Genomic DNA, 25,422 nt, shown 5'->3' on the forward strand with positions numbered 1-25,422 from the left:
ATAGAATGATTTGGCTTGGAAGGGACCTTAGAGATCACCTAATTCCAACCCCCTTGCCATGGGCAGGGATGTCACCCACTGGGTCAAGTTGCTGAATTAATGCCCTGAACCTGTGAGTCGAGTCGGCCCACAGAAATGCACTACTGCATCAATGCATATGTTGTGTTTTAACATTTTATTCAGTGGAATGCAGGATTAGTATCAGAAAAGACAAATAAAATCCATGTAAGCCCTTTTGCAAGACTCTTTTTTCTGCATACTGTCCCTACACACAGTGGAATAAGCACATCATCCCAAATGAAGCCACTGACATCAGTAGAGTTTCACCTGGGACAGATTTGGCCTACTTTTCCTAATTGCATCATTACCCTCAAGCTATGCTGAACAATTCATTAGTGGCAGACAGCTGAATTTCTGAAAGTGTGTGTAACCTAACTCTAACCACCACACAGTAGAAACTACTCTCAGTAGCTCCTCTGGCCAACCAAGGACACCATGAAATTGAACAAATAAATATAAACAAAGAATGTTTTTCAATTTGCTGTCCATCTGGAGTGCTGGGTATTTTTCCAGCTCTGAAACTGAGGCATGTTTGCACATTATTAAAGGCAATCCTCTTTACCTTCTGCCGTCTCTGATGACCTCAATGAATTCAAAAGCATTCCTATAGATTAGAGGTTTCCCTTTTCACCACTTTCAAAGAATAAGCCAATATGCCATGGGTTGCTTAATTTTTGAAATTGGTTGCTTAAATCTTTTTTTGTTTTATCTAAAGGCCAAAGTATGATTTTGATTTTTATTCTTTCTTCCTGAATTCATGTTTTCACCTGCAGGTTAAATTCCTACAAATAATGAGGCAATGCCGGGCACGGCTCCTGGCTGAGGGGGGCTGAGCTGCTGGAGCAGTGGCTGGGCTGGGGTGGCAGCAACAACCAGCTCTCCACTGCTGCTCCCAGGCCATTCCCCGTGGGAGGTGTCTGCATGCTGCTGCCCTGTCGAGGAGTCGAGGAGAGTCGAGGAGCACTGAGGTCACTACCAGACACGGCTTGAGTTGTGCCAGCTGGCTGGAGAGCCTCACAGCCTTTCTGAACTTGCTTGATTTACCAGCAGAGGCTTAACCTCGGAGTCTGCTGAGGCACCTTTCACTGGCAGGTACATGCTGGATTCCTTTTTCGCTTCTGTCTATTACACAGCTTAAGGAGGAATGGTATTGCTTCATCTCTCTTGTGTTAGACTCTGGATAAACAGGATGTTTCCTACAGAACTTGCCATTTGACTGATATGTCTAATATCCAGTGTAGGACATAATTAAATAAATATCCCCCCATCCAAAAAACATTAGTTCTTGGCTAAAGTTTCATTTCTTGAGACAAAAAAATTACCTAATCTGTAACGTTGTTATTAGTCCCATCTTCTTGCTCTCTCTCTGATTCATGATCATACTTTTTCTCAGCAGCGGTGCTTCACGGGTGGAGGGACCATCACTCCATCATGGGATACTCTTCCTTCTCCCCATGATGGCTGTAGGTAAATTATCACAGGCTTGTTTTTGGATCTCACCAGAGCCATTTGGGTGCAAGTGCAGCAGATATGGGGATATGTGAATGTAGACTTACAGGTATCTGCCCTAAAAAATATTCCAGTCAGGAAGTGAATACTTTTGTTAGTGTCTGCAGAAAATGGAGTTCATCTCACCCCACCACACACTTTTAAAATAGCTGTTATGAACTGTACCCTGCAAGTGTCTGTTTCTATTCATATAAAGGCATTCAAGATGAGCCCCTCAGCTGCACCATTCAGTCGATGTCTAATGCCAGGAGAGGCTTGGTTCAGACACCAACGCCCTGTGTTGAGTACAGGTCTAGATGGAGGGCTGCTCAGCTCATAGCCTGATGAACTATTGCAGATTGTGATTTCCTCATGCAGGCACTATTTACAGAGCAAAAATCTGTGATCAAATCTGTTTCTCCTGCACGTCCTTCCCCACCCCAGTGTATTGCCTTTTGGCCAATATCCAGCTTGCAAAGTGAGCCCAAGTTTTCTTCCCACCCTGCCTGACTTGTATTTGAGGAAGACCTACATGTTCCAGCCATGGAATCAGCATTTTCCAAGTCTTTCAAGAGCTGGGGTTGTGCCCAGAGAAGTACACTGGGGACTGCATTTGTGAATATTCCTGGTAGATGCTGACTAACATGCACCTGCTGCTCAAACAGGTCCCAGTCAACATATTGGTTGTGGTCTGGGTTTGACATTGTCTCAGATGTGCTGATTCAGCAGAGCCTCTCCTGTTGCATGTTGGAGCCATCCTCCCCTTTCTTCTGGAACTGAATCCAGACCTTATCAAATCTAATAGCATAGAGTTCCCAGGAAAACAAATCATCCTCTGTGACTCACCTCATAAGACAGGCACTTCACTGTCCTCCACCTCTGGTGATCTACAGGGGTTTTATGTAAATAAAGGAGCTGAATCATCTTTTTCACAAATATTTAACTTGACCTAGTCTATAAAAAAGGGAAAAGATCAGAAAAAGGTTTTTATAAACATACTGTCCATGTCCAGTTTGTTCTGCTTTAGCAAAGTGTAGCCAAAGACTAGAGAGATGCTGATCAGTACTTAGTAGAAAGTTTATATATAGAGAGAAACTTACATGTATCAGTGTGTTCCTTATATAGATATCAGTGCATTCATGCATTCTGCATATCTACACACTGGTCAAGCAGTTAAATTTTGTGGGTAAAGAAAAGTCCATTAAAGCCTAAATTAAGGAGACAGCAGCCTAAAATTTAGTGGAGGCCATGAGCAAGTCAGTTTGAAGGCAGCTACTGCACAGCCAAGTGCTGTAAATTGCTAGCAACAATCCCTAGCAAAATTCCCTAGCAAACTTTCTGTGGTGCAGCTTTATGACCAAATGTTATCTCTTCATTTAATTAGTGGAATAAATTACAAGTAAAAGTTAATTTGACTCTTTGTTGCATATCTTCTTTATTTCTATTTCTTTACTTTACGTCTCCAAAGAATACAATTGCTTGTGCAAAAGAAGTTTCTCACTTGCTCTGATTCCAGGAATAAAGACAAACCAACCTCTGATGCTGTCCTTCACCTCCTGCCTGTCCATCAAACCAGCTGCTGCAAGTCCAGTCTTTTTAACACTTCTCTGCATTTAGTACTACTTTTCTAGTTTTTAAGCTCTCAAGCAGTGTGTTACTTTAAAGGTGATTAATGAAAGTAGCAAACCAATATCAGACTGAGACTGTTAGAACTTTTCTTTTAAACACAAAAAGTATCCAGGCTGGTGAATATAAACTGATAGCACTTTCAGTTGCAGCAACTGCAGGAGACCCTGGTCACTGAAGATGTGATGCAACTGTGCAGTTGACCACACTCCCCTGTTCAGCTTCAGCCAAGGAAATCATGGCAGGTTTTGAGCTGGGGGTTTGAGAAGCATGGAAGTGGTGGGGATCCACACACCAAGTCTAAACTTCTACTGTTTGAGCTGTAGCTTTGCTTCTGACCCCTTGGGGTGCATGCAAGCCTGGTTTCAACAGGAGGGACTCCAAAGCTGTTCAGAAATAAATAGTGAAGACTCTTGCCTGGGAAGTGCATCTCAAACTGCTCATGCTAAGAGGGAGCTGGATGCTGCCCTCACCTTTCCAGAGCCAGTACTGTGCAGGAGAGTGTCACCTCCTTGTCGGCAGCATGGGTATAAAGACTCAACCTCACCTACGAAGGGGGGCTCTGGACTTTGCAGTCTCTTGGGTGTCCATTCCCATCCTGAATTAGGGATGGAGAGAGGAGCAGGGGTTTGGATGTGTCTGTCTGCAGGCTGGCTCCTATCATCAAGCCCTGCACCTCTCTTGTTCATAACATATACATCTGCTTATATTTGTGCTCTTGCATATAAAACCTTTTCCACGCATAGTTGTGACAAGCAGTTTTGAGTAATGTGATTGCAGTGAGTTAGTTTAGCACTTCAAAAATAAAGTACAAATGAATATTGATATGTTTAAAAGGTGCATTGGACAGTTTAGATTGGGACAGCAAATGCTCATCCCACTTAAAGCAGATTTCTTTCTGTAACTATTTCAAGCAAATGTGTTTGTCTTGTTGTGTAAAATGGCTAAAAGATTTTAGAGGCCATTTAATAATTATATATAGTCCAAGGAGATAAGCAGAACAGAAACTACACTTTTCAGAACTCAAGAAATTGTAGCATGCAGCAATGGTAATTTGGCACAGAGCTTACACAATAGATTTCATTTTTTCTTAACAGAACAATAATTGAAAACTGACTTAGCCCCTTAAATAAACCAATGACAGCTGGGAAAATCAGCAGATTGGCCCTTTGTGCCTGTTTGTAGTAGATTTTGGCAGCGAGATAGTTGATGTAGTCTCTATAGGATACAGCTATTATGTCTTCCAGATGTGTTTGACCTTTATCTTGGATAAAAAAGCATCTTGCCATAGAAACTATCAATTTATATACTCTTAGCCCAAGTCATCAGCTCCTTTAAGATGCTGAAAAACCCCTTTTGTGGTGGTTATGCTTCCATTGCCATTCAGTACAGACACTTAACCTGTGAGAGCTTTGATTTTTTCAAATGTGATTACATAATTTAGCTCAATGTGCCTGTACAAATCCTCCTATTAGGAAGATCTGTAACAGGGTTGCTCTGTATTTGCAGAGGAACATTTAGGAGGCTCTTCCTTAGCTAGCTACTCACAGTGGGTGGAAGTAGAAAGAAAAATGGCAATGGCTTCTTCATGGGTTGACTTATGTCAACTTATGCTACTGTTGTCTCTGGCTCTTTGGGGAAGCTGTAGCAAACACAGCACCTAGTGAAGAGTTAAGCTACAAACAGATTAATGCTCTCACACGCCAGGCAGTTGAGAAGGGCACAGGCCACCTCATACCTACTGACTCCAGGGGACAATGGCACTCCTGTGTCAATGCAAATTGTTCCATTGGCAAAATCCCAGAGCCAGGAAAGGAAGAAAAGAAGCCTCTGACTATAAGTGCAGTTGAGTCAAAGAAGGGTTTTCAGTGTGTTAATTTGACCGTGCCAAAAAGTACAGTGGCATTTGGAGTGGCAGAAGAACAGACCGATGTTTATGGGGAGGAGAATAGGGGACAGAGTGGAGCAGAGAAAAATAGGGAAAACAGGTAGAGTGCTGTGGATGAGAGGGGAGCTGTGGGCATCAGGTTGAAGAGGATTTGTTCAGATGTAAAATAAAACAAGACAAGATGTCAAGTGTCTTGTGCTTGATGTCACATACTCAAGTCTCTGGGCTAGTAGCTGAAGAGCCGTGGCTCCCTGACTCCAATGGTTTTGTGGCATCTCTGTAGTTTGGTTAACCCTATAATGACTGAATTACTTGTTTTTCTGTTTCATATAGATCAGACATGAGAACTCCCAACAGGGAATACAGGTTCAGTGCAGGAATCCAGGCTGACACACTAACTCAGGGAGCTACATGTCCTGGTGAGTTCATTTCAGACCACCTCAGTGCAAGCACTCCTTTCACCAACACATGAACAAAAATGTCTTGGCCTCCTGCACCCAGGCAGGCTTACAGGTGTGTGCTTGTCACCTAATCTGAGGCATAATGTTCCCACAGGACCACCTCATTACACAACACGTACAGATGCCTCATGTTGGGAATTTAGAGGGCTGGAGTGGGGTGTGACAGGATGGATTAAGGTGACAGCAGAAGAAACCCAACTGAAAGAAAGACTAGAGCCAAGCTGCATGAGCTGTTGGCCACTAATATGTTCCACTGACAATGATGGATATGACTCTACCCTCTTACCTTGCTGTAGGACAGGAAGGTAAGCTTATAGAAAGGAGGGAGTATACAAATGATGGAGGGAAGAGACAAGAAAGGGGCTGAACAACCTTCTCTCGTGTCCACATTTCACCCAAAGCTTCTGAGATTCTGTAACACAACAGTAAGCCAGTTCCAAAGAAGAAAGAAGATTCTGGAACATGATTTCTGGAATGGTATGTAGCACTGTTTCTGCAGCTGATTTTATGAGAAATTTTTTGTGGGAAATTGAAAAAGAAACAAACCAACAGTAATTGTCCAAATTGGACCAAAATTACAGACAAATAAAAATCTTGATTTTCAGCCTTTGTATCTGTCTTCTGGCTCTTCTACTGAGACAAAAATGCCAGCTGGCAACAGATGGATGGTGCTTTCTGAGATGTTGTTTCCTGGAGATAGGAATATTTTTAAGAGAGGTGGTAGGCAAGGCAGGACTTTGCTTCATCATACTGAACTGCTGGTGTAATGCTGTTGGAGGGCATTACTTAGTTTTGCAAAGTGGCAGCTCTAAACAGGGCTTTCTTCCTGTGTTCTGCAGAACTCTCTGAAAGGGATGAATTCTGTCTATAAATCCCTATTTCTTTTACTACTGAGGAAGACATAATGGTACACATGCCAATTTATCCATATTTAGGACTTTAATAAATTCACAGTATCTTTAAATCATGAGGCAAATCAAGGAAGGCAGTAAAGTAATATGGTAAAATGTATTTCATTAAAATGACCAAAGTGTTGAAATAGCCAAAAAAAATAAAAATAGAATTTGACAAGTGGGAGGAGGAAACAGCTGCGTCAGTTGTTACTTTGCTGTGTAAACAATTTAATGCAATTATAAATCTGCTTCTGGTCATGCTGTGCTACAAATAAGAAGGCTTTTGCATATACTGTTCCTCTGCTTTCATCAGAAGCCCTTCTCTTGAATCTCAGGCTGTTTTGTTAAGTTGGTAACACGTGGTAAGCTGTGTTTGTGGGCTGACATGCAGATGTTTCATCCTGAGCCTCTGCAGATGCTCTACTTGTCTGGACTGCTGGGGATGGGCAGGTGCTGTCAAACCCTATGGCTGGGGTCCTGGGGTTCAGGCCATGCCTTAGGCTTTATGCTTCTGCTGGGAGGAAGACCACAGCTTGTCTTTTTAGTACTCCCCTTGTGACTCTTACAAAATGCACACCTCTGTTGCTCAGATTTAACCCATACCTGTGATCTTTGCCAGATTTAACCAGCTTTACACCCCATCACTCACAAACCTCATGAAGTTTGAAGACAAAGAAACAAGACATTTCCCAAACAGTCCAGCAGAAGATGCATGAATGTGGCCTGTCCTATGCTATGGCTCAGCTAGAGGAGGCTTTTAAGGAGCTGTTATCCTGAGCCTTCTGCCCCTAGATTCCTGCATGCACAGCATCAGCCAGTGCAGACCTCTGGTGCTGTGGAGGCAGCTTCCTACACATGGGGGGCTGCACACTGCTTCTTTCAGCTTTATAAACAGAAAACATTTGGCTCAGAGACCACTGCTTACTATGGACTATTTGGTGTTGGGCTTTTTTTTGTGTGGTTTAAATGCTGACTTGCTTGCAGTGCCCCACACACACACAGTGTAACCTGCATGAGGCAGGGCAGAGTTTGCATAGGTGTACATGTAGGGAAGTTCATAAGGAAGGAGTTTAGACAGAGTTTGCCTTCAAGGTCTGGAAACAGTACAATGCAATAATTTAAAACACATTACTTCAGTAATCAGAGAGGGTGTATGCATCAAAATAGAGTTTGCATGAAACTTAAAGCTTTTCAAAGCATTTATAGTTTACATAGCTATATGTTAATTCACAGACAGTCTAATAGTTCTGAGTATTCTCATAGCAACCACAGATCAACAAATGATTTCCCTGGGTTCTTTAGGCATACCACTGCCATTAGATCCTCTGATTTTTAATTAAAAGGAAATATTTCTAAACATCTTGAGGTAATTAGAATTGTGATATCTTCTGTAGGATACATTTGTTAAAATAGCAGCAATTCCCCTACGTGACTTTATTTACTCAAAAATATAACTGCAACTTCATTAGACAAATGAGATTAACCAAATTTTTTAATATAAACCTAAAATGTAAATTATGCTCTCAGTTCTGCTGTGTTTCTTGAATGAAGTAAGAGAATTCCCTCTCCTACACTTTACAGTGTAACCTTTGATATGATGGTCTTATTAACTTTTACTATAATTCTAATATACCACATCACAAATAGCTTCTTATTATCTCTTTGCCATTCATAATGCTTTCATAAGGAGATGATTACTGTGATAATGTTATGACTCTCTGTTAAAAAAAATTATACATGCACATCTAGATTTACACACTTATTTCTGGCTGAATTCTGACTGAAAGAAGTAGCAACCAGAAGAAGAATAATTTGAGTAAAAAAATTTGCTTAAACATTGTTTAATTTGCATCTGAACACACATCTGCATGGCTTGAGTTTTGTAAACAAGTTTATATCTGTGTGTGTATGAAATCTGTATATGGAAATGTTGCAACATGTTGCAATGAACCACTGGATTTTAGATGGTTTTTTAGAGAATAATATTATTCTAGGTGTTGCCTAGATACATATGGAAGCAAAAAATAACTGAACAAAAATTGCAACAGATGTAATTGAATAGTGGTTTAAGGAGAGACTTCCACTGTGGATGAAAACTCATCATCAGTCAGTTTGGTCCTTAACTCCAAACTTTAAAAGTCCTTTGAGTTTTCTGTAAAAACTATTGACTTCCCTCTCATACAGTAAAACTTACTTATAGAAGTATGTACCCATTATTTCCTTTTCTCTATCTTTGGCAAATGCACTTCTGTCCTTCTAATTTCCATGCCAAATACAAGAGATTATTTGCACTTTCTCTTAGCACAGGACCTTGGCATTGTCCCTTGCTTTCTGTGTCTCTCCACTGTCTTCAATATTAGATTAAGAGTAAAGTCTTGGTCTTCACTCTCAAGATTCATCATAACCTAATTCTAATTTTGAAATCTCTCATTTACTGATACAATGTTTACTCCAGCCTCCATGATGTCATTCTGGATGCCAAGTACTGGCTGCCATTTTTCTCATAAGCTTCCTTTCCAAATTAGGAAGGTCTCAGAAAATTTTGGCTAAAAATGACTGCACATAATGCTATCCAGTACTGACATATTGATTTGTTCATAGTGCATTATTTCCTTTCTTCTATTTAAATTGGAACAGTTTGGAAATATATTTGTGAGAGTAGAGTTGCGTACAGCATTTAGGGTGGTGGGACACTAGGCTGTGATTTCATCTGCCATGCATTACAAGCCCTCCTCCTCTCTCCACCAGGAATCTACAAAAACATGATGAAAATATACTAGATTTCTAAAATAGCAGCTATGCCTACCTTTTCCAGTGTGTTAATCACAACTTAATTTGTATTGATGAAAATTTGAGATTTAAGGACTAATACAGTTACAGTTAATCTTGTCTTGAAGAATAGCATTTGACCAGATGACATCTTGAGTCATTTCAACTCATATGATGTGGGACACGTCTGAAAGAGTCTGTATAGGACCTCTTAATTGTTTTTCTTGGTTACATTCCTGAATGAGAATTTGAATACACATGAAAGAATCATTCTGGTCATTCAGAGGTAAAATGATGGTTCTGAGAAATGGTGAGACACACCTCACTACTAATAATGATGCTGCCATATTCCTCCCAACTAAAACAAGCTGTGATCAGTCATGTTGCAGATTGAACTTCTAAGGAATGTACCTTTTTGTAGAAGTTTTTTGCTCTCTACCCTCAACTGAAGCAAAATACAGTATGAGTCTTTCAATTCTGAGCTTTCTTAGGTCAAAATTAAAAAAACAAGAAAATATTTTTTTTTCTTTAAACATCTGAAATCCTGTCTTGTGAGATTATCTGGTGAATCAAGTTTTGGATAATATTATTACGGGAGAAGTCAAGCAAACAGAAACATGACTCAAACAGTTTATTGCCAGGACTATTTCTTAACAAAGAGGAAAATCATATCTGGTTGCAAATGGAATCCTCCCACAATGAACAGGGAGCTTGGCAACAGAAATAAAACTGCAAATGCTCCAACTTCTGTTGTTGAACTGGCCTCACAGCTGAAGGACAGCGCAAAGACACTAGAAATTTGGACACCAAGGAGGAGAAACCATAACATAGTTAAGTAATGCTGTGCCTGTTGCCTTGCTTGTCAAAAGAGACAACTGGGTAGTTAGAAAGGTAAAATTTTCTTTAATTCTCCCTCCCCACCACAAGAACCGGAATGAAACCCAAAACAGAAAGTGAGCCAAAAACACAGAGGGAAATTCCCTGAACACATGTAGCCAGGATGGACAGTGCAGGCTCAGAACGCGTTTTTCTGCTCAGGTAAAGTGTAGCAGGACAGCACTGCACCACCTCCAAAGTATCACCTGGTGATGGTCATGGGGCCACCCTGGAACAGAGCCCACCAGTGAAAGCAAAGAGTATCTCTGACTGGGTCTGTGCCAATGGGTTGTGCCTTGGATGAACAACGCTGAGTGCGACTGAGTGCCATGAAAAAAATACATGGTTTTCATCCGCCGTGGAGCACAGCTCAACCATGCAAATATTTACGTATTGAGCAAAGAACTGGGCTGCTGCTTGCTGAGTGTTTGAGGCACTTGTGTGTTTCTCCCACTGCCCCACACTTCTGGCTGTGGAACTCACCCACAGATTCAGGACTGGAACAGGATATGCTGTTCTGTGGAGCTGGAAGACATCCCTTTAATAAGAATTTGTAAAGAGATCAAAACAAGCACAGAAACCCAATTCCACCCTATATGTGTCAAAAATAAATTTACAACAGGGAATACTCCCCAGGAGATATGTTTTTCCTGGCTTCTCCCTCACACCAGTGAAACACAGCCAGTGCTCAGTCCTGGACTTTGCAAACGCTCATCATTGATAAACGAGATGGAAAAAGCCAAGTGTTTGTGTGGGCTTAAAAAAATTCATTATTTAATGACGCTCAGAGAAGTACGTTTTTGGAGGGTAGTTCATATGGCACCAGCTGTTCTGATTTAAAGGATCTTTGTACAGCATGTAACAAAACCATAGACTGTAGTTTGGTCATCCCAAATACTGTTTATATGCACAAACTTTCCTTCAAAGTAAACCATCTCCTTAAATCTCTCCCCAGTGATGGGATAAAAATTATATTTGTTTTGACGTACAACATTTTGTTCCACTTTGGACAAGCTGATAAAACTGTAATTGCATCATATTTTAAGCTCCCCTTTGACATGCTAAACATTGAGTTTCTTCAGTTTCCTGTTGTACCACACTTTTCTCCAGCTTTGAAGTCAATATTGTCCTCCTTTTTGCAGGTTTGTACCTGTAAGGAAGCAGGAGCCTGGCATCTGGTTTCTCTGAGCACAGATAAGTACTCACAGAAATTCTCTTTTTCCATGACACTGTTTCTATTTTCCAGGCAGGCTGGCATTTGGATATGGCTTTTTAGCAACAGGACTGGACAATTCTCTGATCGTACCAAGGTTATGAGGATCTTGCATTTTCTTACTCTTCCTGTAACACTCCTGTAGCATTTAGAAAAATTGCAATTCTCTTCTAAATACATAAATGGAGGTCAGTTGTTGATGAGAGCAACCATCCAGTGCCGAGAGTAAAGCATTCACCTTCTCTCTGCTCTGTCTGACCTCGGATGACAAAACTCTCTCTTTATCCCTATATTTTTGAAGGTGCTGTTGCATACTTGGTTCAGCAATATCAGTCTAGTTTAAACATATTAAGCATTTCAGATTATGTTTTTTTCTCACCTTTATTTGCCAGTCCACCAATTCTGCACATTTTAATAAAAAAGATTTTATAATTATTTCCATCTTGCTGAGGAAAATAATAAGCAGTGGCAGGTCTAGGATTATCCTTAATAACATTCCTAAAGCACACATAATGATTTCTCCACTGATGGCTTCCTGAGATCTTGTCAGTCAGAAAGTTCCTAGCCCAAGTCAAGTGTGTTTGCCCGTAGAATGTTGATTTTTTTATTCTTGATGTCATGTGACTCTAAATAAGGTGTGTTAGAGGAAAATGTCTCTGCTGCATGACACATATATTCAAAAAACAGAGTTTGAGAATACCTGGGATGAAATCAGGTTTGTCTGATAAAATGTATTTTCTGTAAAATTTCTGACTGATATTTTTTGTATTACTGTATGCTAATTATTTTATTAGTTGAATCCCACTTTAGTTTTTCCCTTATTTTGCTTCTGATAGAGTCAAGTTCACCACTTTTTTTCCCTTTTAAAATATTGGTATAATATCTGGCAAACTCTAATCTAGTGGAATTTCTTTGATACAGAATATAACAGAAATGAGTGTGATTTGAACAGTCAAGTCTTCCTAGTAAAGTCTTCACCATCTTTTGTTATATGGGTCTGCTGATTTTAAAGTGTTTACCACAGTATGTGTTGCTTAACACCCGCCTGGGTTACTAAGGGACTGAAAAGTATTTCCTCACATCCCAGTGATAAAAGCATGTAAATATAGTGCAGAACCACTTCTTGAGTACTTTTTTTGCCTCATTATAAACAATTTTGTCATCACAGCTCATGTTTTTGCCATAGGAAATGATGTCTCTCTATAGATTCTTATTTTGATTTTTACATTTTACAAAAACAACATATCATACTGTTAAAAGAGGTTTCCTTCTCAGGCAATGTTTGTTTGCCCATTGCTTGTGGACAGGCTGCTCCCAAAAAAACAGGTGATAAGGCCAATGCAGTATATGCTGTACAGCACACTGGCAGGATAGTTGCTTTTCTCTGGATGCCTTAGAAGTCACATCCCTATCACAGTCATGGGTCTGAACAAACTCCAGCTCCATGTTGGTCCTTTCGTGGGTTGTTTTCCAACTCCTGGTTATCTCTCCATGGCAAATATGCAGCAGGCAACTGCTCTTCTAAACAAAATTGACTTTATGAATTGAGGCATTCTCTTCTAGCAAAGAATATGTAATTCAAAAATATTCTTTGCTTAAAAGGAGGAATAACCATGGATATTTTATGATTTGGCAAAAATGAGTACTTAGCAAAGCTATGAGTATAGACAAGATCACAAGTGAAACCAGTTGGGGAGAGTTCTCTGGAGGAGGATGGAAGAACATGGGCAGGTGAAGGCCGCTATTGCCCAATGACAATTTTGACAGTCTTTGGAGAGTGCTGCAAATCTCAGTACATGCTGGATACTAAAGTGGACTGTAGTTCCCAAACAAAAATGTAAAAAATGCGTAAATTGTCTTCAGGAAATCCACTGGGAATTATTCTAGCCACACACTTGCTGGTCTATTCTTTGACAAACACAGCAAAGAAATTCCTGATGGAACTTGCATTTATTCAAGAGAGATTCGTGCTGTGGGAATGCTGAACAAATGCAACCAGGCTGTAAATGTTTGAGAAAAACACTAAGGCAAGGTAGTCAGCAGAACTGTTGTTCTCAGCGAAGCTGTGTTCACCTCTCCCTCTGCCTCTGAAAGGAACTGATGTGAAATGCTCTGCTTGCATTTGATAAATCTGTGATTTGACTTGCTTAGAGACGAACGAAGCTTTCTGCTTCTGTTCCCACTGACAGTGCTGGGGGCAGCCCGCTGTGATCACAGCTGACCTTCACTTGGCTGAATCTCCTGTCTCAGATTATACTATCACATGGGTGTCTCATGCAGCGAGCTCCCCTCTGCTTACGGTGCTCCTTAGGCCAGTGAACCGAGCTAAAATGATCTGGAGCCTTACTCTGATCTCAGGCTAATGAGAATTGGGAATAACAAAAGACAGTTGAGGCCCATGAAAGTACAGTGCTACAAGAGGACACACAGGCCTCTGTGATGTCCATATGGTTGCATCTGAGAGAGAGACTGGTCATGCTGGTAGCATGTGCTTGTATGAAATCACCTCTCTGCTTTGAAAACACATTAAGTCAGTAAAGAAAATATATGAATAAAGGCAAACAGAAGAGGAACTTGTAACCCTGCAGAATGCATGATAAATCATTTAATACAGTGGGAAACAGGCTTTTAGACAGAAATAGTAGTGTATGAGCCTACTTATCTCTGCAGAAAACAGGCACCTCTGGGAAACCTGCATCCACAGAACTGCATCTGTAAAGATGGTAGAGCTTCCACCTGACTCCCCAAGCATTTCTCCTGACACCTACAGAGGTGATGTGAAATATTCATGTATTTATTTTGCCACATTAGCAAGCATTCAGTGTCCTAATGCATATGAACAATTAATGTTTTTTGCTAGAACCTTTTTGCTTTGAGTCACATCAGCAGAAATAGCTCATCATAGAAGAAACCAGTTTGAAATACCCTTGGCAGTAATCCACTATCCAGGAGAGAAGCATGGCACAGGGCACCGGGGAAGCAGAATGTTAGGGCTCTTTCAGGCCTGCTTGGATTCAACTTTCTGGTGCCTTCATGTGGCAGCTTAAAAGGACAGATTCCTGTGGCCAAATTGCTTTGGACTGAAGCTATTTGACAGCCTTTGACCCAGCTCCCCAGACAAGTTAAAATGACACATCCAACTTCATTTGCCATTTGAAGTGGAAGGGAAATGGCTTTTCTGTTCTGCGGGAAGCCTCTCTTATTTAATGTTCTACAAAGAGGAAGAAACTGCATATAATAATGACATCTTGTGGTAGTTGTTGAATTATTGTCCTATGATTTAGTAGATAATTGGATGCCAAATTTCATGACGTCTCTCTCCCTCCGTGCTGAAGCTCTGCAAATTCAGACTCACAATTTCTGTTGCTCTGAGAAGCTGGATGTAGAAGACCTCTGGAACTTCTGGCTTATTGTTGACTTCAGAGGAAAAGGATATTTTGATCATTTGATTACAAATGTCTGGTGAAACATACAGTTCAGAAATTCATAGTCATAACTGATGAAAGAATGGTTATTCAGCTACTTGTACAGAAAATACTAGTTTTGATAATGTTGAGCGCAGAGTGGCTCTCCACATCCATAAGCAGGAGGAACCTGCTTATGCTGCACCATGGCTTTGGGAGTGGGAGTGGGAGTAAATGGTGACAGCCTCTGCTGGCGGCATGTAAACGTGACAGCTGCTGAACACCTGCACTGAGCTTGCAAACAGTCTTGGTGAGAGATGTGTGGTGTTTTAAAGAGTGAATCCCTAAGGCCTCACAGTACCCCTGCTCTGCTCCTACTTACTTCAGCTTTGGAGTGCAGGTCTCTAACTCCTGCCATTAACTGTGTGGGTATCCAAGGACCCCATGAAGCTCTAAGCTTACTGCAAGCTGTGTGACAGTTCATATTTAGGGTCCATAATCATGCTATTTAACTGAGTATCCTATTTTCTCTGCCCATAATAATGTTCTTGCTGATGTAGTCTCTGCAGTGCTTGCCCTAGTTGAAGTTAGAAGCTTTTCAGAACAAACAGCACTTCTCCTGCCAGTTTGTGCAGTCCTTATCAGTACGGAGGAGCTCAGCTTTTATCAGGGAGTTTGGCTGTTGACAAAATAGTCATAATAAATAAGATTTGTGGGAACAACCTAGGAGTACATTTTTACAGGGTGTCTGTTTATCCTGTTGTGTGTTCTGGCCTCACCAGGTCTTCAGTTCTGTGGTACTGTGACACAGTTTTGTTTTGGGGTTATTTTGGGGATGAAGGTGGCTTAAGCTATATGTCAAGCACTTTTATGTTTTCTTCTACCAAGGCCTCATAAATAGACTTACAGTTTATATGCAGGATTCACACAAACCTCTGTCTCCCAGCTGTGAGGAAGGAGGCAGGAAAAAACCATGTAACTTACGAAGAACTCAGAGGTGATGGTGAAATCACACGCACGTGAGACAGTGAAATAATGCTGCTGATCAGCATTGATAGTACAGAATGCAGTGACAGATCACTGCTACTACATTTAATGTAGCAGGGCTTCTCTTCCCCGTTTTCCTTTTTCACTGTCAGAAATCCTGGTGTTTATATTGGATATTGGGTGTAATGTGCTCTGCCTGTTTCCTTCAGCTCTGCACCAATGCAAGCAGGAGACACTTGTTGGATTCCCTATTGACATAGAAAATTGCTAAAGATAATCATGACACTCCGTGATTCCATATCTAATGACATGTGCTTAGCTGTATTGATCTATTTTTTTTCATGGGATGATGCCACCTATTGGACGTTATTAAGAGAGGCAAAACAGCTCAAAGAAAATAAATACACGGGGCCGATTTTTCAGCAAAGGTTATACTTTCCTACAGTTCAAAAGCAAGAAAAACAGCTTCTATTGGGACATCCTGAATTATGGTACCTCATTAAAAGAGAAGAAGGAATAGAAGCAGAAAAAATACAGACAACACTGACTATCCCTGGAAAGGAAAAAGAAGTCAGAAAAAAAAATACAGGTAAGGTTTAACAAGATAGTTTTTATCTGTTTTTCCAATGGGTCTATAAATGACAGTCACAGAATTTTGGTTTTTTGTTTGATTTTTTTTTAACTGAAGTGTGTTGATGGTGATCATTTTTAATTGACCTTGAACTTGTAGTGGTAAAATTATTAATATCTAAGACTGACAGGTCTGGCTAAGAAGCTATCTTTACTAAAAGAACATCCTTTCAGCTAAAAGCTAAATCCGTGATTGTTTCCAACTTCCCAATTCTGAGCTAAGATAAAAGAGGTGTGCCACTAGTCAGAGCCATTTTTTCATGTTGCTGTTATTTACTGTTTGACTCCTTAGAATTGTGGCAGTTAGCAAGCTCTCTAAGGAGTCCCATGTCTCCAGGGATGGATACCCGGTTTTAACATTGAAATGATTGCTTTTCCTTACCTCTTCCTTTCTTTTTTCTGAAACAATACATAGGTTGGTTCTCTGCAATCTGAGAACAGGGGAGCAGAGGGGAAGATGCTCTCTGAATGTTCTCTTACTATATTCATAGTTAATACAGCTTCTGTCGGACCTGTCCTAAATTTTTTTTTTTTGCTTTTGTCAGTTTATTCATAATCCCTGATGGGAAATGTTTTTTAATTATTTACCTTCTGTAAGGTAAGTAATGACAAGAGACTGATTGGAAAATTTCTTTAATATAAACTTTGCAAAGCAGCAATCATAATGAATCTTCATTTTTTTGCATTTAATTGAGTAAATATGTATAGTGTGCAGATTTGTTGCTCTTGCTCCTGTCATTACTATGTTAACAGTCCCTGAGACCAAGTTGGACTTGATTTCAAAGTTACTTTAAAACTTGGCACCTCTCAATGAAAATCTCTTCCATTTCCAGTGTTTGACACAGGGTCTCCTTTCCTCTTGATGTTTGAAATGAAGTGTCCATCTCAGGCCCATCCAGACTCTTACAAGTTGTTTGGTTTACAATCTTGACTTCAGCCTGCCTGTAACAGGTTTATTAATACAAAATTCTGCCCACCATGAAGGTCTGTTCAGAACTTTGTTGCCTTGAAGGATCTCTCCCCACATATTTTTATATAACTGCAAAATAATAATAATAATAAAATGATTAATGCATACAGAAGAAACAAACAAAGCTTCTGCAAGATAAATTATCTAACTTATTGGTTGAAATGAGATTGTGATTGAGTTTCTAGACAACAAATGTGAATAATTATGTAGAGGCAAGAATAAACACAAAGATAAAGCACAAAATTTCAAAGTACTGTAAATATCAGATTTCTGTGTAAATCACTTAGACCATCCTTGGCATAAGAAAAGGAAACCAGTAATCTTTATTAGTTCTTGTTTCAATTTGACATGAGTTATATTATCAAAGGTAGAAATTCAGAAACAAAGTTATATTAAGCTAATCTTTGTTCTGTCCAAACCTGATACCAGAAGGCTGTATCTGAAAACACTCATGCATGTCTGTTGTTACCTTAGTTTCAACACATTTCTGGAGAGTTCCAGAACTTCTCTTCTAGATGTGAACTTGTCCAATTTAAGCATAAGAAAATCTTCTCTCAGAAGCATATTGCTAATTTATCCTTAATTTGCAATTTTATGTGGAAGAGTTAAAAAAAAGTCTACGGGAAGTAAATTTTGCAAAAGTGTAATTTTAGCAATACTTCTTATTTCATAATTGACTGAAGCTTAAAACTTTAAATAACATTCCAGAAAGATGAGGAAAGGAAGGCCATATTTCAGCAGTAAGATAGAGTACAGGACAATAAAATATTAACATAGTGTAAAAGCAGTCAGGGAGGTAAAGTGAAAAGCCTTTCTTCCACATTGAAAGATAGGTTGGTCCTATACATTTGTGATGATTTAATTAGTAATGAAATATATTTAATATTAAATATATTTTACCTTGATTACATGGGCCAGTGTTAACTTTTTATTCCATTCTATGTGAGTTAATATTGTCCAACAATTTGTAATTAATGTTGAATTAAATGTGGCAATAACTTCACATATTTAAATGGCAATTGTCAAAACTTCTACATAGAAATGATGTCCACACCATGAAAGTTCCTTTTAAAGAGAATCTGAATTCTTCTTTCATGCTTAAAGCTGCCCATAACAAATCTTGAAACTTTTCTTCTGCTCTGATGAGCAGAAGATCTGAGGCTCATGGTGCAAGGCACTCCACTACAGTACAGCATAGCTTACTTCAAATTAAATTCACTTTCCTGTTATACTTGGATAATCTATTCTTTACCATACTGTAATTTTTACTAAAATGTTTGTATTGGTTTTTAGAAGCTGCAAAGATAGCAATGAACAGGGAATTAAATATAGACAGCCAGGAGACAAGGAGCTTTATTGAGTATTTTCTCTAAGTGAGGGATTGGCAGCCTTTTTCAGATTTCAGTTGAAAATATTTACATAAGTTGAAAACCACAGACTTATAGGCAGTTCAGAAAACCTTCCTGGATTCCATAGAGCATGGGTTGAATATCACTGATTGAAATTATTTTCTCAAAATGGTTCAATGAATTTATAAAAAAATAATACACAAGGAAGCCAGTAGTGTTTAGAGTCCCATGTGCATAATTAATATATTATACTCATAATATTAATCTCTAATATAAATAAGTCTCTGTGCCTTCTGCATTTGTATGAGCTAACAGCTAGCCAAATCCAACACATGACAGCTTGATCAGCTAAGAAATCTCCCTCTGACTGTTAGAAAGGGGATAGTATTCTAGGAACGGATGACTGAGTATTTGCACCATATTTTATATTTCTGCCTATAGCATCTGTTCACAGCTTCTGTTAGAGACAGAATAATGCGTGAAAATGGGCTTTTGGCCAATACACATAGTCTTAATTTTCTTACAAATTTTGTTCCTCCTCTAAAGAGATACCTTTGGAGCTTCCATCCCAAAAACCTACAGAAATGGAAACAAGGTTTCCAGTGATGATTACAGCCCTCAGTTGAGATGGCTGGATAGGTAGAGAAAGTCTTTCCTCCTGTATTTGTAAAGACTGTGTTAACAAAGTAATCATTGTGTTAGGTCAGCCTCTGGTTGGAAACATCTGGGCTGCCTTCTGTATTCCTTGATCACCATGGGAACAATGGACAACTTTGGACAAGAAGACATAGAGAATATTGGAAAGCATCAAGTACTTGACTCAGCAATCCTGACAAACATCCTGGCAGTGTCCCCAGGCTAGTGATTGTCTACAGTATCTATCCACACTAAACCAAACTACTGTAACTGTGACACCAGTCTCTACAAAATAGTTATCCCACAGCTTGGCCCTGCTGAGTAGGTTTGGCCAGTAAGCAAGAATTCTGGTTTGCTGAGACTTTGGAATGAAATATGGATCTTTAAATGTGTCATGAAAATAAAAAGGCAGAGAGGGATCATGACCTCGTACACCAACTCCATGGTGCACCCACATCCCGAGTCCTGCTTGTAGGTCTGGTTATGACACCTCAGAAAGGATATGGCAGAAGCAGAAAAATACACAGAGAAGGAAAACAAGGTCTGTCAGAGGAACGAAAAGGCTCCCATAGATAGCAACTGCATATGGACTGGGACTAGGAAGTATTTTTTCACAATACTCATAATTAAGCTGTAGAAATTATTGTCTGACGGAAACCAAAAGACAGCTGAATTTGAAAATGGATGGAAAAAAAATGGAGGATAGACACGTCTGTGGCTATGAAACAGAGTGATACACATACAACCTACAGTATGAGATCTCTCTTAAACCACCACCTGCCAACAATTCAGACACCAGGGAAAGAACACCTCGATGTTTCACCTGTCTCGTACAATGTGCTGCTTGGCCACCCTTCTCTATCAGTTACAGAGTATTCTGTGAACTGAATCCAGTATGGCCATTCTTATGCTCTTAACTCTTGCTTTGTGTAACTATATCAAAAATTTCTCTCAGCCTTTTTTTTTTTTTGTGTTCAGTGCACAGGTGCCTACGAGAGCAAGCTAGAGCAATACCTCACAAGCTTATCTCCAGCAAATGCAAAATGTCATTTTCTGCTGACATCAATTTAACTCTGCTAGGACTTTCCACTGAAAAAGTGATTTTCTTTTCTTTTGTACCTGTGAAATGTCTTGAATATGTTAAGCCTATTTACAGGCAATAATCCTCTTAATCATTAAACTTACAAATTTAACAATGGGTTTTCTTACCTCTCCACTAGCTTTACCAATGGGAGAATTGAGAATGAAGTCGGGAGGAGCAAAGACATCAACCAGAGCAATGGCATCGTCTTTCAACTGTTTAAAAATAAAAGACATAACACTTGGCAACTTCTGTAGTTGTCTATGGCTACCTGTGAGCTACAGAGCAGCATAAAGAATATTTTCATAATGTATTAGCTATTGATAATTTAAGAGAAATCCATAATAAGCAGCCTAGTTTTATTTTGCCTTTTTTCACTCCCAGGGTAACTGTCAAAGGAGACTGTATTTTAAATGTTTTCCTCCTTTACTTATGGAGTGGGTTTAAAACACATTTTAACAAATATGCTGCTGTTTGCACACATAAACACATATATTTTTGAACTTTAAAAATGTAATGTCCATCTTCTTCTTTGAAATTTTGCTGACTTGCAAAGAATATATTCCAGTTTGGAAAGCTTTTGTGCTAAGAAAAAAAATTCACAAGCTAACATTATAATGAAATAAGTAGAACTAGACTGAAATATTTCACTGGCTTTCCAATGAAGATTGCAAGGCCACAAATGCTGTGGTGTTATTTTTAGGATATATTGTTTTCTGTTTATTGGTAAATAAAGTAGGACTAGATTCAGGGTCGATGAGTTGCTAAACTTTATAGAAAATTATTCAGAAATTATTAATATAGTATTGTGCTCATTTACCCCTTGAAGTACAGAATAAGTGATATATCCCCTTTTTAGTATTTGTATATTATATTATTTAATCACAACAAACAGGCTTACCCTGTAGCAGAGCTCCAGAATAGCATTCTGAATAAGTCTACCAGGTTGCTCACCTGAAGCATAGCCACCTGCAAACACATTCACAGAGAAGCTGACACCAGTTAAGATTACACTGATACAAACTTTTTACAAAAATGACTAAATAGATTCACCCATGTAACTGAATTGTAAGTCTTTCATTAATGAGTTGGCTGCAAAACTTTTATTCTAAGATATGTAGAGCCTTTTCCAGTAACAAGCTACACTACAGCACCTTGTTGTTATCCCCTATCCTCTCCCCCAAGCTGGATCACGGCAAAACTTGTGATCCCTCCATCACCTCTGAGCTCACAGGGAACCTTTTGGGTTATTTGTCATTCCAGATCCCTGCTCCTGAAAATTTGGTTGAGAACGATTGTTTTGTGTTAGACAATCAGTAAGAAAACGCTCTAACATAAATCCTAGTTAGGATTCCCTCCCCTTGCCAAGTTAGGGCTTTTATGAACTGACATGCACAGTATATTCAGGAGCTGATCTCACCTTGGTAGAGCACAGCCAGGTGTTTACTTAAAGACCAGAGTCCATAGAGAGCACAGAGATTCTTAAGCACTGGCTGCAGTGCAGGTGGAATGCTGGGGTCATGAGTGTAGTCATGATACCTCTGTAAGACTGTTTGTTCAATGAAGGCAATGGCTAAGGATCGACAGCAGTACACCTTAGGAAATAGAAAAGAAGGACACTGAGTATCAAAATACAAAGAACTAATCCTCAGCTGGTGCAGAATGGCATTGCTCTGCTCAGGTTAGTAGAGTTCTGTTGATTTAGATCTGATGATTTAGTGTGAGCTTAAAGAAATTCTAAGAAGAAATGGCAGGAGAAAACACTTTCTACAACGTCTATGTAAAGGTTAGTCATGAGATATCTCATGAAATGCCTCTTAGAAATAAGATTGTATGCCTATTACCAGTGTAATTTGGCCGTTGCACACAGACTTTATAGGATCGAGTAGCTACATCAGAGAGAAGACAATGCAAAATCAGGTTTGCTGATTTTAGGATCATTAATAAACACATATAATGCTTAAGAATATTTATATTTATTTAACATTATGCAGAGTTTTATAAAGAGGATAAAATCTTCCTATTTAAATCGTACTACAGTCTCTTCAAATAACAAATAAAAATCTAATCATGTCAGCATGAATGGATTCTGTTTATGGATGGCAACAGATTGCAACACATGTTGCAATCACTCAACAGCTACAGGGTGGACAAGGGATTGGACCCAGCCAGCACTGGTTTAGGAAGGGCAGATCCTGTCTGATCAACCTGATCTTCTTTTATGATCATGTGACCTGCCTAGTGGGTGAGGGGAAGGCTGTGGATGTGTCTATCTGGACTTCAGCAAAGCCTTTGACATCGTCTCCCACAGCATTCTCCTGGAAAAGCTGGCAGCCCACGGCTTGGACAGGGTCACTCTCTGCAGTTAAGAACTGGCTGGATAGCTGGTGGTGGTGAACGGGGCTGCATCCAGTTGGCAGCCAGGCACTAGTGGTGTCACCCAGGGATCAGTGTTGGGCCCAGTTCTATTTAATATCTTTACTGATGATCTGGATGAGGGGATTGAGTGTACCATTAGCAAATTTGCAGATGACACCAGGCTAGAGGGGAGTGTTGATCTGCTGGAAGGCAGGAGGGCTCTGCAGAGGGACCTGGACAAGCTGGAGAGATGGTCTGATTCCAACAAGATGAGGTTCAGCAAGGCCAAGTGCTGGGTCCTGCACTTTGGCCACAACAACCCCATGCAGCGCTACAGGCTGGGGACAGAGTGACTGGAGAGCAGCCAGGCAGAAAGGGACCTGGGAGTTTGGATTGACAGGAAGCTGAACATGAGCCAGCAGTGTGCCCAGGTGGCCAAGAAGGCCAATGGCATCCTGGCCTGGATCAGGAACAGTGTGGCCAACAGGACCAGGGAAGTGATTCTTCCCCTGGACTCAGCGCTGGTGAGGCCACACCTCGAGTGCTGTGTCCAGTTCTGGGCCCCTCAGTTCAGGAGGGATATTGAGGTGCTGGAGCAGACCCAGAGAAGAGCAACGAGGCTGGTGAAGGGACTCGAGCACAAGTTCTATGGGGAGAGGCTGAGGGAGCTGGGGTTGTTCAGCCTGGAGAAGAGGAGGCTCAGGGGAGACATCATCACCCTCTACAACCACCTGAAAAGAGGTTGTAGCCAGGTGGGCATCAGTCTCTTCTCCCAAGCAACCAGCAGTAGGACAAGAAGGCACAATCTTAAGCTCTGCCAGAGGAGATTTAGGTTGGATATTAGGAAGAAATTTTTTACGGAGAGAGTAATCAGACATTGGAATGGGCTGCCCAGGGAAGTGGTGGATTCACTGTCCCTGGAGGTTTTTAAGATGAGACTGGATGTGGCACTTAGTGCCCTGGTCTAGTAACCATGGCAGTGTTGGATCAAGGCTTGGACTTGATGATCTTGGAGGTCTTTTCCAACACGGTTGATTCTACAATTCTATGATTTTCAAGGAATTATGCAACTAATCCCTGTCGACTATCCCATGAGAAAGACAAGTCACCAGTTACTGTTAATGCAGAGTATAAGGAATATTTGCCTATATTTATATACTTCACCCTTGCTATATTGTGGCATATATCATGTAATGAAATACACAGCTGACTGAAAACATTGTAGCTGGTGAACAGGAGGGGAATATGAAACCATTGCTTTTCTGGCTGATTTGTTGCAATGCTGTTAACACGTGTTTGGTTTTAGCCCATTTGTTAAGGGTTGAGGTTTTTCTTCTTCTTTTTTTTTTTTTTTTAATTTAGAATTAGTTGATTAGCTGTTTTTTTTCTTTTACATACTTGCAATGTCCTTGCATCTAAATCCACTGCAACATTTAAAAAAGGCATATTCCAAAGGTAACTGTCTCTATCAACAGCTGTCCAGTGGCATACTTATGTCCAAGCTCAGATACAAATATAAATGGCAAACCACACATCTATTCTCTGCAGGATTAGGGAGGACTTCCCCCTTACTACAAGGTCTTTTTCAGATAGGAATATCAATTCCCTACTCAGAATGAAATGTCTTAACATCACAAATGAAACATTAAAAATTATTTCCCTGTTATTCTCCTCTATAATTCTATTTCCCTCTTTACCTTTGCTTGCACTACTGTATTGTTTCTATAAAGCTACTTCCAAAACAAAATAACCACGGGATATGCCAGGAATCTCTTCCAGATTCCCTATAGCATGAACAAATATTATGTATTAGTCAGCCACTGGGCTAACAGAAAACTGTTGCTTCATGCCCAGAAAGTTTTAAATCAAATACATACATGTCTTCAAAGCACAGATTGTAAATCATTTTCATATGTTTTTGAGACATGCCATTTAAAATAAAAAATCCTGGTGTCCCGAGGAGTTGTAGGGAGAAAATAAAACCTAATGACCTAAAGTATATCAATGCCTATCTCAAAAGAAATCGTGTGCCTGAGTATCTTCGGATTTTAGCACATTTGAACATAAAAGAGAAAAGAACCTTTACACTTCTGAGCAAACCACTCTCTCTAATGCACTGGCCCCAGCATCAGCCTCCCCAGGACCTGGCCAACTGACAGGAAATCAGACTTGAATTTCTGGCAATTCCCATTCTGAGTTTGACCCTGAAGAGTTTCTCTAATAAGCTGCTTCTAGGGTAAAAAACAGGAAAGATTTTCTCCACTCTACCAGTTGTTTCACACAGACCATCCCCTGTTGAAGCTAGGCTGGTTCTTTTTAGTTGTAGAGCTGAATATTCCTCCTCAATGCTTTTTAATGAGTTTTGCAGATAAGGTGAATGACAGTGACCATTTTCAGGGAACTGATCTTTCTAAGTGACAAATGACAAGTGCTCTTTCTTTGGGTATGAGCCAGTTTTTCTCATGGAGGTAACAGAGGAATCTGGTGAACTTGGGGATATGCACTGAAATTTGGAGTTAAGCCATTCCTAGCTGTTAAAACTCTCTGGTGAGAGAGTGGATCTGCTATATGTAAATTGTCAATGTTTCCTTTTCAGGTTCCAATGCTGTCAGTCTGGTATCCTTCATGAGAACTTTGCCCTATAGGAATTGGAGATGAAAAAGACCTATTAGGTCATCCAGTTTACCTACCTGCCAGAGCAAGATTCTTTCCTACAGTATGTATTTGGCCACA

The 25,422-nt window shown here is 39.9% G+C and overlaps 1 protein-coding gene across 1 annotated transcript in view; it reads right to left on the reverse strand.

Moving 5' to 3' along the window:
* Positions 1 to 16,913: 16,913 nt before the first annotated feature.
* Positions 16,914 to 25,422, reverse strand: part of ACOX3 (acyl-CoA oxidase 3, pristanoyl) — a 34,516-nt gene continuing 26,007 nt past the window's right edge. Inside the window, exons 15-18 of the mRNA XM_017828048.1 lie at positions 21,752 to 21,926; positions 21,233 to 21,300; positions 20,460 to 20,546; positions 16,914 to 17,334 (exon numbers count right to left, since the gene is read on the reverse strand). Coding sequence (XP_017683537.1) covers positions 17,215 to 17,334; positions 20,460 to 20,546; positions 21,233 to 21,300; positions 21,752 to 21,926 — 450 coding nt within the window. The 3' untranslated portion in view covers positions 16,914 to 17,214. The remainder of the gene's footprint in view (positions 17,335 to 20,459; positions 20,547 to 21,232; positions 21,301 to 21,751; positions 21,927 to 25,422) is intronic.

The sequence above is a fragment of the Lepidothrix coronata genome, unplaced genomic scaffold (assembly GCF_001604755.1).
Source record: "Lepidothrix coronata isolate B3197 unplaced genomic scaffold, Lepidothrix_coronata-1.0 Scaffold145, whole genome shotgun sequence".
Taxonomy (NCBI): Eukaryota; Metazoa; Chordata; class Aves; order Passeriformes; family Pipridae; genus Lepidothrix; species Lepidothrix coronata.